The sequence below is a fragment of the Oncorhynchus masou genome, chromosome 24 (genome assembly GCF_036934945.1).
Source record: "Oncorhynchus masou masou isolate Uvic2021 chromosome 24, UVic_Omas_1.1, whole genome shotgun sequence".
NCBI lineage: Eukaryota > Metazoa > Chordata > Actinopteri > Salmoniformes > Salmonidae > Oncorhynchus > Oncorhynchus masou.
This window is the reverse complement of record NC_088235.1, coordinates 40,200,155-40,218,346: the sequence shown is the minus strand read 5'-3', so window position 1 is coordinate 40,218,346 and position 18,192 is coordinate 40,200,155. Positions and strand designations below refer to the sequence as shown.

General features: G+C 45.4%; 1 protein-coding gene across 1 annotated transcript in view; it reads left to right on the top strand.

Moving 5' to 3' along the window:
• The window catches only part of LOC135512172 (zinc finger matrin-type protein 4-like), a 128,091-nt gene that overhangs the window by 59,160 nt on the left and 50,739 nt on the right, over positions 1–18,192 (top strand). Inside the window, exon 4 of the mRNA XM_064933896.1 lies at positions 7,629–7,904. Within this exon, the coding sequence (XP_064789968.1) occupies positions 7,629–7,904 (276 nt within the window). The remainder of the gene's footprint in view (positions 1–7,628; positions 7,905–18,192) is intronic.

The following is an 18,192-nucleotide window of genomic DNA, read 5'->3' as shown; positions in this document are numbered from 1 at the left end:
GGCTAAAACTCACCTACTGTTTGTGTACGCAGCTATAAAATGGGTCTCTGAATAATGGACTTCAGAGCGTTCCCGTGAATAAAATGTACTAACTTTGACTAATTATTATTAAACCCATGGTCGGGGATTGGTCAGAGCTATTGATTGTCAGTTATTTTCATTGGGATTGAAAATTCTCATGACAATTTTTTTTTTTACCTTTATTTAACCAGGCAAGTCAGTTAAGAACAAATTCTTATTTTCAATGACGGCTTGGGAACAGTGGGTTAACTGCCTGTTCAGGGGCAGAATGAAAGATTTGTACCTTGTCAGCTCGGGGGTTTGAACTCGCAACCTTCCGGTTACTAGTCCAACTCTCTAACCACTAGGCTACCCTGCCGCCCCACAATGACATAGACTGGCCAGGTGAATACAAGTGATGACTGTGATCCCTTATTGATGTCACCTGTTAAATCCACATCAATCAGTGTAGATGAAGGGGAGGAAACAGATTAAAGTATGATTTTTAAGCCTTCAGACAATTGAGACATGGATTTTGTATGTGTGCCATTCATGTAAGTGCTTTTGAACGGGTTATGGTAGTAGGTGTCAGGCGCCCTGGTTTGTGTCAAGGACTTCAACGCTGCTGGGTTTTTCCTGTCCCAACGAATTGAGGCTGTCATGAGGGCAAAAGGAAGGTGGTGGAGGGTGCAACTCAATATTAGGAAGATATTCCTAATGTTTGGTATACTCAGTGTACGACTGACAATGTCAAATATGTGATGAAGATGTGAAGTGGAAAATGAAAGTTTTTTTCTGAGTAGCACTCTAAAGACACTAGCACTGTGTAGATGGCAGAACTAGACAGTTTGACAAGCCATCTTGCATCATAGCTTTCTCACACTACAGTATTTGGCTATGTACCTAACAAACCACTCTCTCTGCTTTCACTAAGCACATCTTCAACAATGACCCACAAGCATACATTGGACCACTGCTACTCCAACTTGCGAGATGCATACAAGGTCCTCACCCTTCCTTCGGTAAATCCAACCACGACTCCATCTTGCTCCTAACGTCCTATAGGTATAAACTCAAACAGGATGTAACCATGACTAGAACCATTCAACGCTGGTCTGACCAATTGGAATCTACGCTTCAAGATTGCTTTGCTCATGGACACTGTGAAATGTTCCGGACAGTCTCAGAGAATAACATCGATCCATACGCTGACTCAGTGAGTGAGTTTTTAAGGAAGTGCATTGACGATGTTGTACCCACTATAAAAACCTCCCCTAAACAAAACCATGGATGGCTTGCGGCATTCGCGCAAACTGAAAGTGTGAACCACCTAATTTAACCACGGAAAGAGGACTGGGCATATGGCTGAAAATAAGCACTGTAGTTATTCCATCCGCAAGGCAATCAAACAAGCGAAATGTTGGTATTGGGAAAAAGTCGCATTTCAACAGCTCAGACACGAGATGTAAGTGGCAGGGCTTACAGGTAATTATGGACTACAAAAAGAAACCAGCCAAGTCATGGTCACCAACGTATTGCTTCCAGACAAACTAAACACCTTCTTTGCCCGCTTTGAGGATAATACAGTGCCACTGATGCAGCCCACTAAGAAGGACTGCGGGCCCGTCCTCTCTTCCTCCGTGGCCAACGTGAGTAAAATATTTAAACGTGTTAACCCTCACGAGGCTGCTGGCCCAAGCGGCATCCCTAGTCGCGTCCACAGAGCATGCGCAGACCAGCTGGCTGGTGTGTTTATGGACATATTCAATCTCTCCCTATCCCAGTCTGCTGTCCCCACATGCTTCAAGATGGCCACTATTGTTCATGTACCCAAGATGCAAAGATAACTGAACTAAATGACTATCGCCCCATAGCACTCACTTCTGTCATCATGAAGTGCTTTGAGAGACTAGTCAAGGATAATATAATTTCCACTTTACCTGCTCCCCTAGACCCACTTCAGATTGCACAACGCCCCAACAGGTCCACAGACGATTCAATCACCATCAGACTGCACACTGCTCTATCCCATCTAGACAAGAGGAATACCTATGTAAGAATTCTGTTCATTGACTACAGCTCAGCATTCAACACCATAGTACCATCCAAGCTCATCATTAAGCTGGAGGCCCTGGGTCTCAACCCCACCCTGTGCAATTGGGTCCTGGACTTTCTGACGGGCCTCCCCGAGGTCGTGAATGTAAGAAACAACATCTCCACTTCGCTGACCCTCAACACTGGGGCCCCACAAGGGCGCGTCCTCAGCCCCCTCCTGTACTCGCTGTTCACCCATGACTGCATGGCCATGCACGCCTCCAACTCAATCATCAAATTTGCAGACGACACATGAATAGTGGGTTGATTATCAACAACGACGAGACGGCCTGAGGTGAGGGAACTCGGAGTGTGGTGTCAGGAAAACAACCTCTCACTCAAAGTTAACAAAACAAAGAAGATTATCGTGGACTTCAGGTAACAGCAGAGGGAGTACCCCCCCCATCCACATCGAAGGGACAGTAGTGGAGAAGGTGGAAAGTTTTAAGTTCCTAGGTGTACACATCACAGACAAGCTGAAATGGTACAGCCACACAGATAGTGTGGAGAAGAAGGAGCAACGTTGCCTCTTCAACCTCAGGAGGCTGAAGAAATTTGTCTTGTCACCTAAAACCCTGACAAACTTTTACAGATGCACAATCGAGAGCATCCTGTCAGGCTGTATCACCGCCTGATACGTCAACTGCACCGCCCAAAACCGCAAGGCTCTCCAGAGTATGGTGCGTCTGCACAACGCATCACCGGAGGCAAACTACCTGCGCACCAGGACACCTACAGCAACCGATGTCGCAGGAAGGCCAAACAGATAATCAAGGACAACAACCACCCAAGCCACTGCCTGTTCACCCTGCTACCATCCAGAATGCGAGGTCAGTACAGGTGCATCAAAGCTGGGACCGAGAGACTGAAAAACAACTTCTATCTAAATGGCATCAGACTGCCAAACAGCAATAACTAACTCAGAGAGGCTGCTGCCTACATTTTTATTTATTTTTATTTCACCTTTATTTAACCAGGTAAGCTAGTTGAGAACAAGTTCTCATTTACAACTGCGACCTGGCCAAGATAAAGCAAAGCAGTGTGACACAAACAACAACACAGAGTTACACATTGAATAAACAAGCGTACAGTCAATAACACAATAGAAAAAAGTCTATATACAGTGTGTGCAAATGGCGTGAGGAGGTAAGGCAATAAATAGGCCATAGTAGCGAAGTAATTACAATTTAGCAAATTAACACAGCCCGCTAGATGAGCAGATGATGATGAGCAATTTGAAATACTGGTGTGCAAAAGAGCAGAAAAGTACATCAAAACAATATGGGTATGAGGTAGGTAGATTGGGTGGGCTGTTTACAGATGGACTATGTACAGCTGCAGCGATTGGTTAGCTGCTCAGGTAGCTGATGTTTAAAGTTAGTGAGGGAAATGTAAGTCTCCAGCTTCAGCAATTTTTGCAATTCGTTCCAGTCATTGGCAGCAGAGAACTGGAAGGAAAGGCGGACAAAGTAGGTGTTGGCTTTGTGGATGACCAGTGAGATATTCCTGCTGGAGTGCGTGCTACGGGTGGGTGTTGTTATCGTGACCTGTGAGCTGAGATAAGGCGGAGCTTTACCTAGAATTGACTTATAGATGTCCTGGAGCCAGTGGGTCTGGCGACGAATATGTAGCGAGGGCCAGCCGACTAGAGCATACAGTTCGCAGTGGTGGGTGGTATAAAGGGCTTTGGTAACAAAACGGATGGCACTGTGATAGACTGCATCCAGTTTGCTGAGTAGAGTATTGGAAGCTATTTTGTAACTGACTTCGCCAAAGTCAAGGATTGGTAGAATAGTACGTTTTACAAGGGTATATTTGGCGGCGTAAGTGAAGGAGGCTTTATTGCGAAATAGGAAGCCGATTGTTGATTACATTTTGGATTGGAGGTGTTTAATATGAGTCTGGAAGGAGAGTTTATAGTCTAGCCAAACACCTAGGTATTTGTAGTTGTCCACATATTCTAATTTAGAACCGTCCAGAGTAGTGATGCTAGTCAGGCGGGCGGGTGCGGGCAGCGAACGGTTGGAAAGCATGCGTTTGGTTTTACTCGCGTTTAAGAGCAGTTGGAGGCCACAGAAGGAGTGTTGTATGGCATTAAGGCTCGTTTGGAGGTTTGTTAACAAAGAAGTGTCCAAAGAAGGGCCAGATGTATATAGAATGGTGTCATCTGCATAGAGGTGGATCAGAGAATCACCCGCAGGAAGAGCGACATTGTAGATATATACAGACAAAAGAGTCAGCCCGACAATTATACCCTGTGGTACCCCCATAGAGACTGCCAGAGGTCCAGACAACAGGCCCTCTTATTTGACACACTGAACTCTCTGAGAAGTAGTTGGTTAACCAGGCAAGGCAGTCATTAGAGAATCCAAGGCTGTTGAGTCTGCCGATAAGAATATGGTGATTGACAAGAGTCAAAAGCCTTGGCCAGGTCGATGAAGACGGCTGCACAGTGCTGTCTTTTATCGATGGCGGTTATGATATCATTTAGTACCTTGAGCGTGGCTGAGGTGCACCCGTGACCAGCTCGGAAACCAGATTGCACAGCGGAGAAGATACGGTGGGATTCGAATCGATCTATAGAATACTTTAGATAGGCAGGCCAGGATGGATATAGGTCTATAACGGTTCGGATCTAGAGTGTCACCCCCTTTTGAAGAGGGGTATGACCGTGGTAGCTTTCCAATCTTTAGGGATCTTGGACGATACAAAAGAGAGGTTTAACAGACTGTTAATAGGGATTGCAACAATGGCGGCAGATAATGTTAGAAAGAGAGGGTCCAGATTGTCTAGCCCAGGTTATTTGTAGGGGTCCAGGTTTTGCAGCTCTTTCAGAACATCAGCTATCTGGATTTGGTTGAAGAAGAAGCTGGGGAGGCTTGGGCAAGTAGCTGCGGGGGGTGCGGAGCTGTTGGCCGGGGTTGGGGTAGCCATGTAGAAAGCATGGCCAGCCGTAGTGAAATGCTTATTGAAATTCTCGATTATCGTGGATTTATTGTTGGTGACAGTGTTACCTAGCCTCAGTGCAGTGGGCAGCTGGGAGGAGGTGCTCTTATTCTCCATGGACTTTTTGGAGTTAGAGATATATGATGCAAATTTCTGTTTGAAAAAGCTAGTCTTTGCTGTGTGTATTGGTTCCTGAGAGACTCACTAGTCACTTTAAACAATGCCACTTTATTAATGTTTACATATCTTACATTACTCATGTCATATGTTTATACTGCATCTTATACCATCTATTGCATCTTGCCTCTGATGCTCGGCCATCGCTCATCCATATATTTATATGTACATATTCTTATTCCATCCTTTTAGATTTGTGTGTTAGGTAGTTGTTGGGGAATGGTTAGATGACTTGTTAGATATTACACTGTTGTAATAGAAGCACAAGCATTTCGTTGCACTCGCAATAACATTGCTAACCATGTGTATGTGACCAATAACATTTGATTTGATATGGATTTTACAATGCACTCACTCACACACACACCTTTACATGCATACATGCACACACACCCTGATGCAAACATACACAGCTCACACTTTCAAATGCTTGCCGTCACACGCAAACACTCACACACACTCCCTTTTGTGTCTGGCGTCTGCGAGTCATGAGTGACCTGTTATGTCGCTCCATGCCACACACACACACACACACATACACACACACACAGAGATTGACAAACACGCACACACACACAACATACTCACAACTCACACCACAGTCTATGACCCCGGGTCTCATCCTGTTGGCGCTTGGGCTATTAATGGCCTGTTTCCGTGGTAACCAGGCTGCCATTTTTCAACAGGGTCACCTAGAATACATCCACTTCTCTATTTTATCTTTACAGAATATGAGGGGGAAGAGAGAATGTCTGATGAATGGTCACACACACAGAAGCATCCATATGACATGACATGTACACGCGCACATGCACACTTATACTACATGACCAAAAGTATGTGGACACCTGCTCGTTAAATATGTCATTCCAAACTCATGTGCCTTAATATGGAGGTTGTCCCCCCTTTGCTGCAATAACAGCCTCCACTCTTCTGGGAAGGCATTCTACTAGATGGTGGAACATTGCTGCAGGGACTTGCTTCCATTAGCCACAAGAGCATTAGTGAGGTCAGGCAATGGTGTTGAGCGATTAGGCCTGGCTCACAGTTGGCGTTCCAGTTCATCCCAAAGCTACTTGATGGGGTTGAGGTCAGTGTTCTGTGTAGGCCAGTCAAGTTCTTCCACACCGATCTCGACGAACAATTTCTGTATAGACCTCGCTTTGTGCACGGGGGCATTGCTATGCTGAAACGGGAAAGGGCCTTCCCCAAACTGTTGGCACAAAGTTGGAAGCACAGAATCGTCTAGAATGTCATTGTATGCTGTAGTGTTAAGACTTCCCTTCACTGGAACTTAGAGGTCTATCCCGAACCATGAAAAACAGCCCCAGACGATTATTCCTTGTCCACCAAACTTTACAGTTGGCACTATGCATTGGGGCAGGTAGTGTTCTCCTGGCTTCCACCATTCCCAGATTTGTCCGTCGGGCAGCTAGGACGCATTCCCACTGGTCCTGAGTCGAATGGCGGTGAGGTTTGCACCACTTCAGCCGATGCTTGACATTGCGCATGGTGATCTTAGGGTTGTGTGTGACTGCTCGGCCATGGAAACCCATTTCATGAAGTTTCCAACGAACAGTTATTGTCATGACTTTGCTTCCTGAGGTTATTTGGAACTCAGTAGTGAGTGTTGCAACTGAGGATAGGCGGTTTTACGCGCTAAGCGCTTCAGCACTCGACCATCCTATTCTGTGAGCTTGTGTGGCCTACCTCTGAGCCGTTGTTTCTCCTAGACGTTTCCACTTCACAATAACAGCACTTACAGTTGACCAGGGCAGCTCTAGCAGGGCAGAAATTTGACGAACTGACTTGTTGGAACGGTGGCATCCTATGACAGTGCCACATTGAAAGTCACTGAGCTCTTAAGTAAAGACATTCTACTGCCAATGTTTGTCTATGGAGATTGCTTGTGTGTGTGCTCGCACACACAGAGACATTAGCATATGACACACATACACAAAACATATGACGCACACACAAAACAGACTGACAAGCACACACGCGATTAACATATATACCAGTGAAACACACACAAACACACACACGCTTTTCCTCAACCTTATTGACTGTGTGTGTGTGCATGTGTGTGCACATGTCTTAGTGTGACTCTCAACACCGCTCTAATGTTTTGATGTAGATGTCATTTCCGATGGACTCATTACAACAATTAGAATTTATTGATGTTTGTAGTCTATTATTTATTTGAGATGATTTTATTGTGCTCTTCCTCTTCCCCTCTCCTCGCTCCTCCTGTTCCTCCTTCCCTTATATTTATATTGTTGTCTCTTCTCCTCTCCTTCCTGCCCCTCTTATCCCACCCTTATCCCCCACCCTTCATTATCCTATCTCCCACCCTACCCCCTTTTCCATGCTCCCTTCTATCTCCTTTCCCTTTTCCCTCACTCCCACAGACTCATCCCCTTCTACCCCCCAGCCCAGTGACTCCACCCCTCCCCATGCCTCACCTGCCCTACCATGGCCCTCCTCTCTAGCACCCCCGGTGGCGGTGGTGGGTAGTGGTGGTCGGAGTGGTGAGACAGGGAAGTACTGCTGTCTGTGTGGAGCCTGGTTCAACAATCCTCTGATGGCCCAGCAACACTACAAGGGGAAAAAACATCGCAGGAATGCAGCCAGAGTGCGACTACTGGAGCAGCTAGCTGGCAGTCTGGACGCTACTGACACTACAGGTGAGGAGACAAAGGTTAGAGGTCAGGGGTTAAGGGTTAAAATTAAGCTTAGTAGCACTACGAGGGAAAGAAACACTACAGGAACACAGCATGGTATAACTGGAGAAGCTTGGCAAGACATTTAGACGGTGGTGGTAGGATCCATATGTATAATTTTAGATTATATTACTTTATAATAATAAACATTGCACTTGTTTTTTAAAAGCTTTATAAATAATTCATAGAGATTTGACTTTTGCATCACACTCAAATGAACTAGAATACATAAAATAGCAGATCAATAGATATATTAATCACAGAGCAAACAAGTGCTGTTCATTATGCATGACACACACATTACATAACTTGACATTATTTATTCTGTTGGCAGCCTGGCCTGTTATGAGCAGTTTCCATAGTAAACTGAGTGCACTCACTCACACACACACACACACACACACACACACACACACACACACACACGTACATAGGCACACACACAGATTGTGAGTGAGGGGGATAGCTGTCCCGGTTGAGTACCCTGTGTGCACCTGATGCTACTCAATAAAGACTAATATGATAATAATCATCAGATATGAGTGAGTGGGTGATACAATATGGCCCAGTTTACACTGTATTATCTAACGCACTGTATTATATCATAGTGATGTAGCGATTGAGGCAGGATCAGCAAGAGTGGGACTTGAACCAGATACCCTCTAGTTAACGGAACAAAGTGCCTGAACAAGACTGTGTTAGCCTGCTGAAGTTAGACCTATAGGCATTATAAATGGGGAATAGGAGATATTGAACAATTGAAATAGAGAGAAGACGGATGAGCAAAAGGTATACAGTGAGACAGCGAGAGAGGGAATTTAGGCCCACCTTAGGGTCTGAATGTTCTTATTTTTCCATTCCATTTCCTCAACTTCTATCCCGTTCTCAGTCCCCCATCTTCTTCTTTTTGAAACATATGCTTTACTCTACCTCCCTCCCATCTCTCTCTTTCACTGTCCTCTATGTGTGTGCATGTGTATGCGTGTGGGTGGGTGTGTGCTTGGGTGTGTGTGTGTGGGTGCATGTATCCCTAAGGACTACTACCAGGGTACTAATGTTGTCATGCCTCATTCATCATCTTCATTAGCTTCCCATGCATTGAAGCTGACACACGCACACACTGTGATCTGATTTGATCGCTCCACCTACACACTGTACAATAAGCGATCTACTATACTAGTGTAGGTGGGAGTTTAACAGCATGTTTCTCTTAATCACTACATCAATTATTAAATATATTTTATATTATATAGAATTACAAATGACTCAGTGCCCTGTGCAGACAAGTCAAACCACCTAAAAAGGAAACACACCCCTCTTTCCACATTTTGTTTTGTCACTGGCCTACACACAATACCCCATAATGTCGAAGTGGAAATATATTTTTAACATGTTTTGTGTTCAACCCCTTTGTTATGGCAAGCCTAAATATAAAGTATATTGGCACCGGTGAGTCAATCTAAGTAACATAATAAAATAAATCCCCATCAAAATCCGTCAGTTTCAGCTAGATATCTTTTTTTTGCATGAGCTGCGTCTCAATCCACCACATCCGCCTATGGCCCCCTTCAGCATCTTCGCTGGAAAGTGGCAGAGCTACAGCACTGTTTGTCAGACCATTTTCCCTCTTCGCAATGCAGAAAGACTGCATTTAATCAGTGGACACCACTAGTTTTTATTACAACACACCTGTCATAATTATTTTCTTTACTAAAGTAGAGGTTTATTATTATTAGTATTGCTAAAGGTACTGCATACGTGTAAACATGCATTTTTTAGCGAGAGATAGCACTTGTATAGCCTAAGAAAGTACCAGCAATGTGCAGAAAGTAGATTTGAATGGATGTTATTGAAGGGATACAATAACAGTCTTAAACTTTTTTGGCAACATAGTGACATATTCTTATATACTGTACAATGAGGTATTTGACTACAAAATACTAGTCTTCTCCTGTTTTTTGAACCATTTCCCCCACCCACAAGGTGTATAAACAACAACAATAAGAATAAAATAAGATAACAGATACAAAACAAAAACGTGAAGAACATAAATCAATCAACTCTAATTAGCACATGTAGGACAGTATGCAAGTGTGTGTGCATGGACTTTGCAGATGTATTTCTCACATGTGCAGCACATTATATTTGTTTTACAGTCCTTCTTTGGAGGGCAGCTCAGGTTGATCAGGACAAGATTCAGCCCCCTGAACAGTTTTTCCAAGTGCTGCAGAGGCTGCTGTGCGAGGGAGGTGCTCCCTTCTTTGAATGTGTGGGGTTACAAGTGCCCATCCCAGCTGCTCCAGGAACACCCTCCTCTTGTTCCACTAATCAGGCATCCAGGTAGGGTAGATTTTGTTTCCGGGCATCCTGGAAGGATATTGATTTCATCATGTCAGTAGAGGATACCTGGTTGTTCTTTAAAAGTGCTTTCCCCCACATCTTAAATAAGCATGTCCCTTTCAAAAAATGTAGAACTAAGAACAGATACAGGCCTTGGTTCACTCCAGACTTAACTGCCCTTGACCAGCACAAAAACACCCTGTGGCGTACTGCACTAGCTTCGAATAGTCCCCGTGATATGCAACTTTTCAGGGAAGTCAGGAATCAATACACACAGACAGTTAGAAAAGCAAAGGCTAGCTTTTTGAAACAAAAATTTGCATCCTGCAGCACAAATTCCAAAATGTTTTGTGACACTGTAAAGTCTATGGAGAATATGAGTACCTCCTCCCAGCTGCCCACTACACTGAGACTAGGAAACACTGTCACGACTTAAAAATCCACGATAATTTAGAATTTAAATAAGCATGTCTCTATGGCCATGCTCTCCACCTGGCTACCACAACTCCGGCCAACAGCTCTGCACCCCCCACAGAAACTACCCCAAGCCCCCCCCCCCCTGCTTCTCCTTCACCCAAGTCCAGACAGCTGATGTTCTGAAAGAGCTGCAAAATCTGGATCCCCACAAATCAGCTGGGCTAGACAATCTGGACCCCCTCTTCCTAAATGTATCCGCCGCCATTGTTGCAACCCCTATTACTAATCTGTTCAACCTCTCTTCCGTATCATCTGAGATTCCAAAAGATTGGAAAGCGGCTGCGGTCATCCCCCTCTTCAAAAGGGGGAGACACTCTAGACCCAAACTGTTACAGACCTGTATCCATCCTGCCCTGCCTTTCTAAAGTCTTGGAAAGTCAAGTGAACAAACAGATCACCGACCATTTCGATCCCACCGAACGTTCGCCGCTTTGCCACCTGGTTTCCGAGCTGGTCCCGGGTGCACCTCAGCCACTCTCAAGGTCTTAACCTTTTGCGTGTAGGTGGCAGTATTTTAGTTTTTGGCTAAAAAACGTACCCATTTCAAACTGCCTATTTCTCAGCCCCAGAAACTAGATTATGCATATAATTGTCAGGTTGGGATAAAAACACTCTAAAGTTTCCAAAACTGTAAAAATATTGTCTGTGAGTATAACAGAACTGATATTGCAGGCAAAAAAAGCCTGAGGAAAATCCACTCAGGAAGTGCCTCTATGCATGCCTATCCTCCATTTAAAGGAATCAACCAGATTCCTTTTTCTATGGCTTCTCTAAGGTGTCAACAGTCTTTAGACATAGTTTCAGGCTTTTATTCTGAAAAAAATAGCGTGAAGGATCACATTGCGTAAGTGGATAGGTGGGGGCTCTCATAGTGCGTTTTCAAATCAAATTTATTTATATAGCCCTTCGTACATCAGCTGATATCTCAAAGTGCTATACAGAAACCCAGCCTAAAACCCCAAACAGCAAGCAATGCAGGTGTAGAAGCACGGTGGCTAGGAAAACTCCCTAGAAAGGCTAAAACCTAGGAAGAAACCTAGAGAGGAACCAGGCTATGTGGGGTGGCCAGTCCTCTTCTGGCTGTGCCGTGTGGAGATTATAACAGAACATGGCCAAGCATAGCCCAATAATAATAAGGCATAAGAGTTGAAACTGGAGCAGCAGCACGGCCAGGTGGACTGGGGACAGCAAGGAGTCATCATGTCAGGTAGTCCTGAGGCATTGTCCTAGGGCTCAGGTCTTCCGAGAGAGAGAAAGAAAGAAAGAGAGAATTAGAGAGAGCACACTTAAATTCACACAGGAAGCCGAATAGGACAGGAGAAGTACTCCAGTTGTAACAAACTGACCCTAGCCCCCGACACATAAACTACTGCAGCATAAATACTGGAGACTGAGACAGGAGGGGTCAGGAGTTTTGCGCAACTGAGTAAAGCGGCCATTGTTTCTCCCGCTGTTATTGAAAAAGCTACACACTCGGTTGATATATTATCGAATATATATTTTAAAAACAACTTGAGGATTTATTATTAAAAAAACGTTTGACATGTTTCTGTGGACATTATGGATATTATTTGGAATATACGCGTTGTCGTGACCGCTCTTTCCCGTGGATTTCTGAACATAAAAATAATCTTTATGGAACAAAAGGAACTTTTGTTGTGTAACTGGGAGTCTCGTGAGTGAAAACATCCGAAGATCATCAAAGGTAAACCATTTTTTGATTGCTTTTCTGATTTTCGTGGGTAATTTTGTATACATTTATTTAAATTTGCATCGGGCCGCTTCTGGTGAGATTCTGGTAAGATGTCGACGAAGTCGGCTGAGTTCTGTTAGACAGAAACAGCCTGATGTATTTGGGCCGATTCTGGGCAGTCATTCATTTTGATTCAGGGCCGAGTCCGATACCCGATTCCGGGCTGATTCAATCAGGTCTGGCCCCATGGAAGAGGGCCGCTTCTGTGCCGATTCCTCATTGCTAGCTGAGTGCAGTCATTATTCTTAGCAATGATTTAGGAATCCTTGTGTGTAAGTATATGCCACTGTTTGTTCGCCTATTCAAATTGAATGTCAGTTCATGAAAATAAATAGCTAGCCATCTACTTAACCCTGTTGCTCAAAGCTAACATTATAAGCAGCCAGCTGGCTTCATCTGGCTAGTGAGGCTCGACCGGCCCGGGTTATGTGTTGTGAAGCTAGCCACAATAAGGATTAGGCACAATCGTGGAATTTGCGGTTTGCCTTCAAAATAAAAGTCAAATCAAATGTATTTGTCACATACACATGGTTAGCAGGTGTTAATGCAAGTGTAACGAAATGCTTGTGCTTCTAGTTCCGACCATGCAGTAATATCTAACAAGTAATATAACCTACCAATTTCACAACAACTACCTTATACACACAAGTGTAAAGGAATGAATATGAATATGTACATAAAAATATATAAATGAGTGATGGCCGAACGGCATAGGCAGGATGCAGTAGATGGTATAGAGTACAGTATATACATATGAGATGAGTAATGTAGGGTAAGTAAACATTATATAATATAAAGATAAATTATATAATGATAAATTGATTACAACAATTTTTCCATTAAGCATCTCTCTGGTAAGAAGAAGGGCGGGGGTGTATGCCTTATGATTAACGAGACTTGGTGTGATCATAACAACTTACCTCTTTGAACGTGATGCAGAAGGTTACAATTGTTGGAATAATATCATATTTAGACTAGATAATGTTAAACAAGGTTGGAATGTGAAGCAATGAAACGGGGTCTACTCGGTGACACCCACTGAACACAACTATGAAGAGTTTACGCAAATATTAATGTTGTAGCTCTTATCGTGGGACTGTGAAATCACCTCCCCAGTCAGCCTATTGTGTGTATTGACATTCATATTACACTGTACAGCTTTACCTAAGGATTGGGGTATCAGTCTACTTAATACCCAAGATATTTTTTCCCAACGTCCTCCTCAGAGTTATCAGACTCCAAAACATCCACACAGTATTGTTTTTCCTCAGGAATAGTGTTCAATACACATAGACAATAAATGTGGCTCAATTCACAGTTGTTTCAGAGTCCGGCAATAAGAGCTATGACGCCATTGTTTTCTGGGTGTCACTGTGTAGACTCATACCTATAGATTGTGGATCAATGACATGGGGTACGGCTGTACAGTGAAATATGTATGCCCCCAATGCAATTCTAAAGTATATTACATGCAGTGTGATTTCAACAGATTTTTGTCAAATTAACAAATTATTGTGTTTTGTTGATTTTATATAACATTTACATTACATTTAAGTCATTTGGCAGACGCTCTTATCCAGAGCGACTTACAAATTGGTGAATTCACCTTATGACATCCAGTGGAACAGCCACTTTACAATAGTGCATCTAAATCATTTAAGGGGGGTGAGAAGGATTACTTTATCCTATCCTAGGTATTCCTTGACGAGGTGGGGTTTCAGGTGTCTCCGGAAGGTGGTGATTGACTCCGCTGTCCTGGCGTCGTGAGGGAGTTTGTTCCACCATTGGGGGGCCAGAGCAGCGAACAGTTTTGACTGGGCTGAGCGGGAACTGTACTTCCTCAGTGGTAGGGAGGCGAGCAGGCCAGAGGTGGATGAACGCAGTGCCCTTGTTTGGGTGTAGGGCCTGGAGGTACTGCGGTGCCGTTCCCCTCACAGCTCCGTAGGCAAGCACCATGGTCTTGTAGCGGATGCGAGCTTCAACTGGAAGCCAGTGGAGAGAGCGGAGGAGCGGGGTGACGTGAGAGAACTTGGGAAGGTTGAACACCAGACGGGCTGCGGCGTTCTGGATGAGTTGTAGGGGTTTAATGGCACAGGCAGGGAGCCCAGCCAACAGCGAGTTGCAGTAATCCAGACGGGAGATGACAAGTGCCTGGATTAGGACCTGCGCCGCTTCCTGTGTGAGGCAGGGTCATACAAGGCGGATGTTGTAGAGCATGAACCTACAGGAACGGGCCACCGCCTTGATGTTAGTTGAGAACGACAGGGTGTTGTCCAGGATCACGCCAAGGTTCTTAGCGCTCTGGGAGGAGGACACAATGGAGTTGTCAACCGTGATGGCGAGATCATGGAACGGGCAGTCCTTCCCCGGGAGGAAGAGCAGCTCCGTCTTGCCGAGGTTCAGCTTGAGGTGGTGATCCGTCATCCACACTGATATGTCTGCCAGACATGCAGAGATGCGATTCGCCACCTGGTCATCAGAAGGGGGAAAGGAGAAGATTAATTGTGTGTCGTCTGCATAGCAATGATAGGAGAGACCATGTGAGGTTATGACAGAGCCAAGTGACTTGGTGTATAGCGAGAATAGGAGAGGGCCTAGAACAGAGCCCTGGGGGACACCAGTGGTGAGAGCGCGTGGCGAGTGAGACAGATTCTCGCCACGCCACCTGGTAGGAGCGACCTGTCAGGTAGGACGCAATCCAAGCGTGGGCCGCGCCGGAGATGCCCAACTCGGAGAGGGTGGAGAGGAGGATCTGATGGTTCTCAGTATCGAAGGCAGCCGATAGGTCTAGAAGGATGAGAGCAGAGGAGAGAGAGTTAGCTTTAGCAGTGCGGAGCGCCTCCGTGATACAGAGAAGAGCAGTCTCAGTTGAATGACTAGTCTTGAAACCTGACTGATTTGGATCAAGAAGGTCATTCTGAGAGAGATAGCGGGAGAGCTGGCCAAGGACGGCACGTTCAAGAGTTTTGGAGAGAAAAGAAAGAAGGGATACTGGTCTGTAGTTGTTGACATCGGAGGGATCGAGTGTAGGTTTTTTCAGAAGGGGTGCAACTCTCGCTCTCTTGAAGACGGAAGGGACGTAGCCAGCGGTCAGGGATGAGTTGATGAGCGAGGTGAGGTAAGGGAGAAGGTCTCCGGAAATGGTCTGGAGAAGAGAGGAGGGGATAGGGTCAAGCGGGCAGGTTGTTGGGCGGCCGGCCGTCACAAGAAGCGAGATTTCATCTGGAGAGAGAGGGGAGAAAGAGGTCAAAGCACAGGGTAGGGCAGTGTGAGCAGAACCAGCGGTGTCGTTTGACTTAGCAAACGAGGATCGGATGTCGTCGACCTTCTTTTCAAAATGGTTGACGAAGTCATCTGCAGAGAGGGAGGAGGAGGATTCAGGAGGGAGGAGAAGGTGGCAAAGAGCTTCCTAGGGTTAGAGGCAGATGCTTGGAATTTAGAGTGGTAGAAAGTGGCTTTAGCAGCAGAGACAGAGGAGGAAAATGTAGAGAGGAGGGAGTGAAAGGATGCCAGGTCCGCAGGGAGGCGAGTTTTCCTCCATTTCCGCTCGGCTACCCGGAGCCCTGTTCTGTGAGCTCGCAATGAGTCGTCGAGCCACGGAGAGGGAGGGGAGGACCGAGCCGGCCTGGAGGATAGGGGACATAGAGAGTCAAAGGATGCAGAAAGGGAAGAGAGGAGGGTTGAGGAGGCAGAATCAGGAGATAGGTTGGAGAAGGTTTGAGCAGAGGGAAGAGAAGATAGGATGGAAGAGGAGAGAGTAGCGGGGGAGAGAGAGCGAAGGTTGGGACGGCGCGATACCATCCGAGTAGGGGCAGTGTGGGAAGTGTTGGATGAGAGCGAGAGGGAAAAGGATACAAGGTAGTGGTCGGAGACTTGGAGGGGAGTTGCAATGAGGTTAGTGGAAGAACAGCATCTAGTAAAGATGAGGTCGAGCGTATTGCCTGCCTTGTGAGTAGGGGGAAGGTGAGAGGGTGAGGTCAAAAGAGGAGAGGAGTGGAAAGAAGGAGGCAGAGAGGAATGAGTCAAAGGTAGACGTGGGGAGGTTAAAGTCGCCCAGGACTGTGAGAGGTGAGCCGTCCTCAGGAAAGGAGCTTATCAAGGCATCAAGCTCATTGATGAACTCTCCGAGGGAACCTGGAGGGCGATAAATGATAAGGATGTTAAGCTTGAAAGGGCTGGTAACTGTGACAGCATGGAATTCAAAGGAGGCGATAGACAGATGGGTAAGGGGAGAAAGAGAGAATGACCACTTGGGAGAGATGAGGATCCCGGTGCCACCACCCCGCTGACCAGAAGCTCTCGGGTGTGCGAGAACACGTGGGCGGACGAAGAGAGAGCAGTAGGAGTAGCAGTGTTATCTGTGGTGATCCATGTTTCCGTCAGTGCCAAGAAGTCGAGGGACTGGAGGGAGGCATAGGCTGAGATGAACTCTGCCTTGTTGGCCGCAGATCGGCAGTTCCAGAGGCTACCGGAGACCTGGAACTCCACGTGGGTCGTGCGCGCTGGGACCACCAGATTAGGGTGGCCGCGGCCACGCGGTGTGGAGCGTTTGTATGGTCTGTGCAGAGAGGAGAGAACAGGGATAGATAGACACATAGTTGACAGGCTACAGAAGAGGCTACGCTAATGCAAAGGAGATTGGAATGACAAGTGGACTACACGTCTCGAATGTTCAGAAAGTTAAGCTTACGTAGCAAGAATCTTATTGACTAAAATGATTGAAATGATACAGTACTGCTGGAGTAGGCTAGCTGGCAGTGGCTGCGTTGTTGACTTTGTAGGCTAGCTGGCAGTGGCTGCGTTGTTGACACTACACTAATCAAGTCGTTCCGTCGAGTGTAATAGTTTCTACAGTGCTGCTATTCGGGAGCTAGCTGGCTAGCTAGCAGTGTTGATTACGTTACGTTAAAAGAACGACAATAGCTGGCTATCTAACCTAGAAAATGGCTCTAGACTACGCAATTGTCTTAGATACAAAGACGGCTATGTAGCTAGCTAGCTACGATCAAACAAATCAAACCGTTGTACTGTAATGAAGTGAAATGAAAATGTGATACTACCTGTGGAGCGAAGCGGAATGTTGACCGGGTTGTTGAAGTTCTATTCGGTAGACGTTGGCTAGCTGTTGGCTAGCTAGCTAGCAGTATCTCCTATGTTAAGGACGACAAATAGCTGGCTAGCTAACCTCGGTAAATTAAGATAATCACTCTAAGTCTACACACTCTAAACTACACAATTATCTTGGATACGAAGACAGCAAAGACAACTATGTAGCTAGCTAACACTACACTAATCGAGTCGTTCAGTTGAGTGTAATAGTTTCTACAGTGCTGGTAGACGGTGGACGTTAGCTAGCTGCTGGGCAGATAGCAGTGTAGACTACGTTAGGACGACGAAATACAATAATTACGCAATTATCTTTGATACAAAGACGGCTATGTAGCTAGCTAAGAAGAAATTGCTAAGATTAGACAAATCAAACCGTAGTACTATAATGAAATGTAATGAAAATGTAATGAAAAGTTATACTACCTGCGGACCGAAGTGTAGATGCGACCGCTCGCTCCAACCCGGATAACAACATTCCAACCTCGTTTAGCATGATCTATTCAATTATGGCATAATTCTACTATTTCTATTCTTTGCATCATGTCAATGACATACTTTTATTTTGACGGCTAA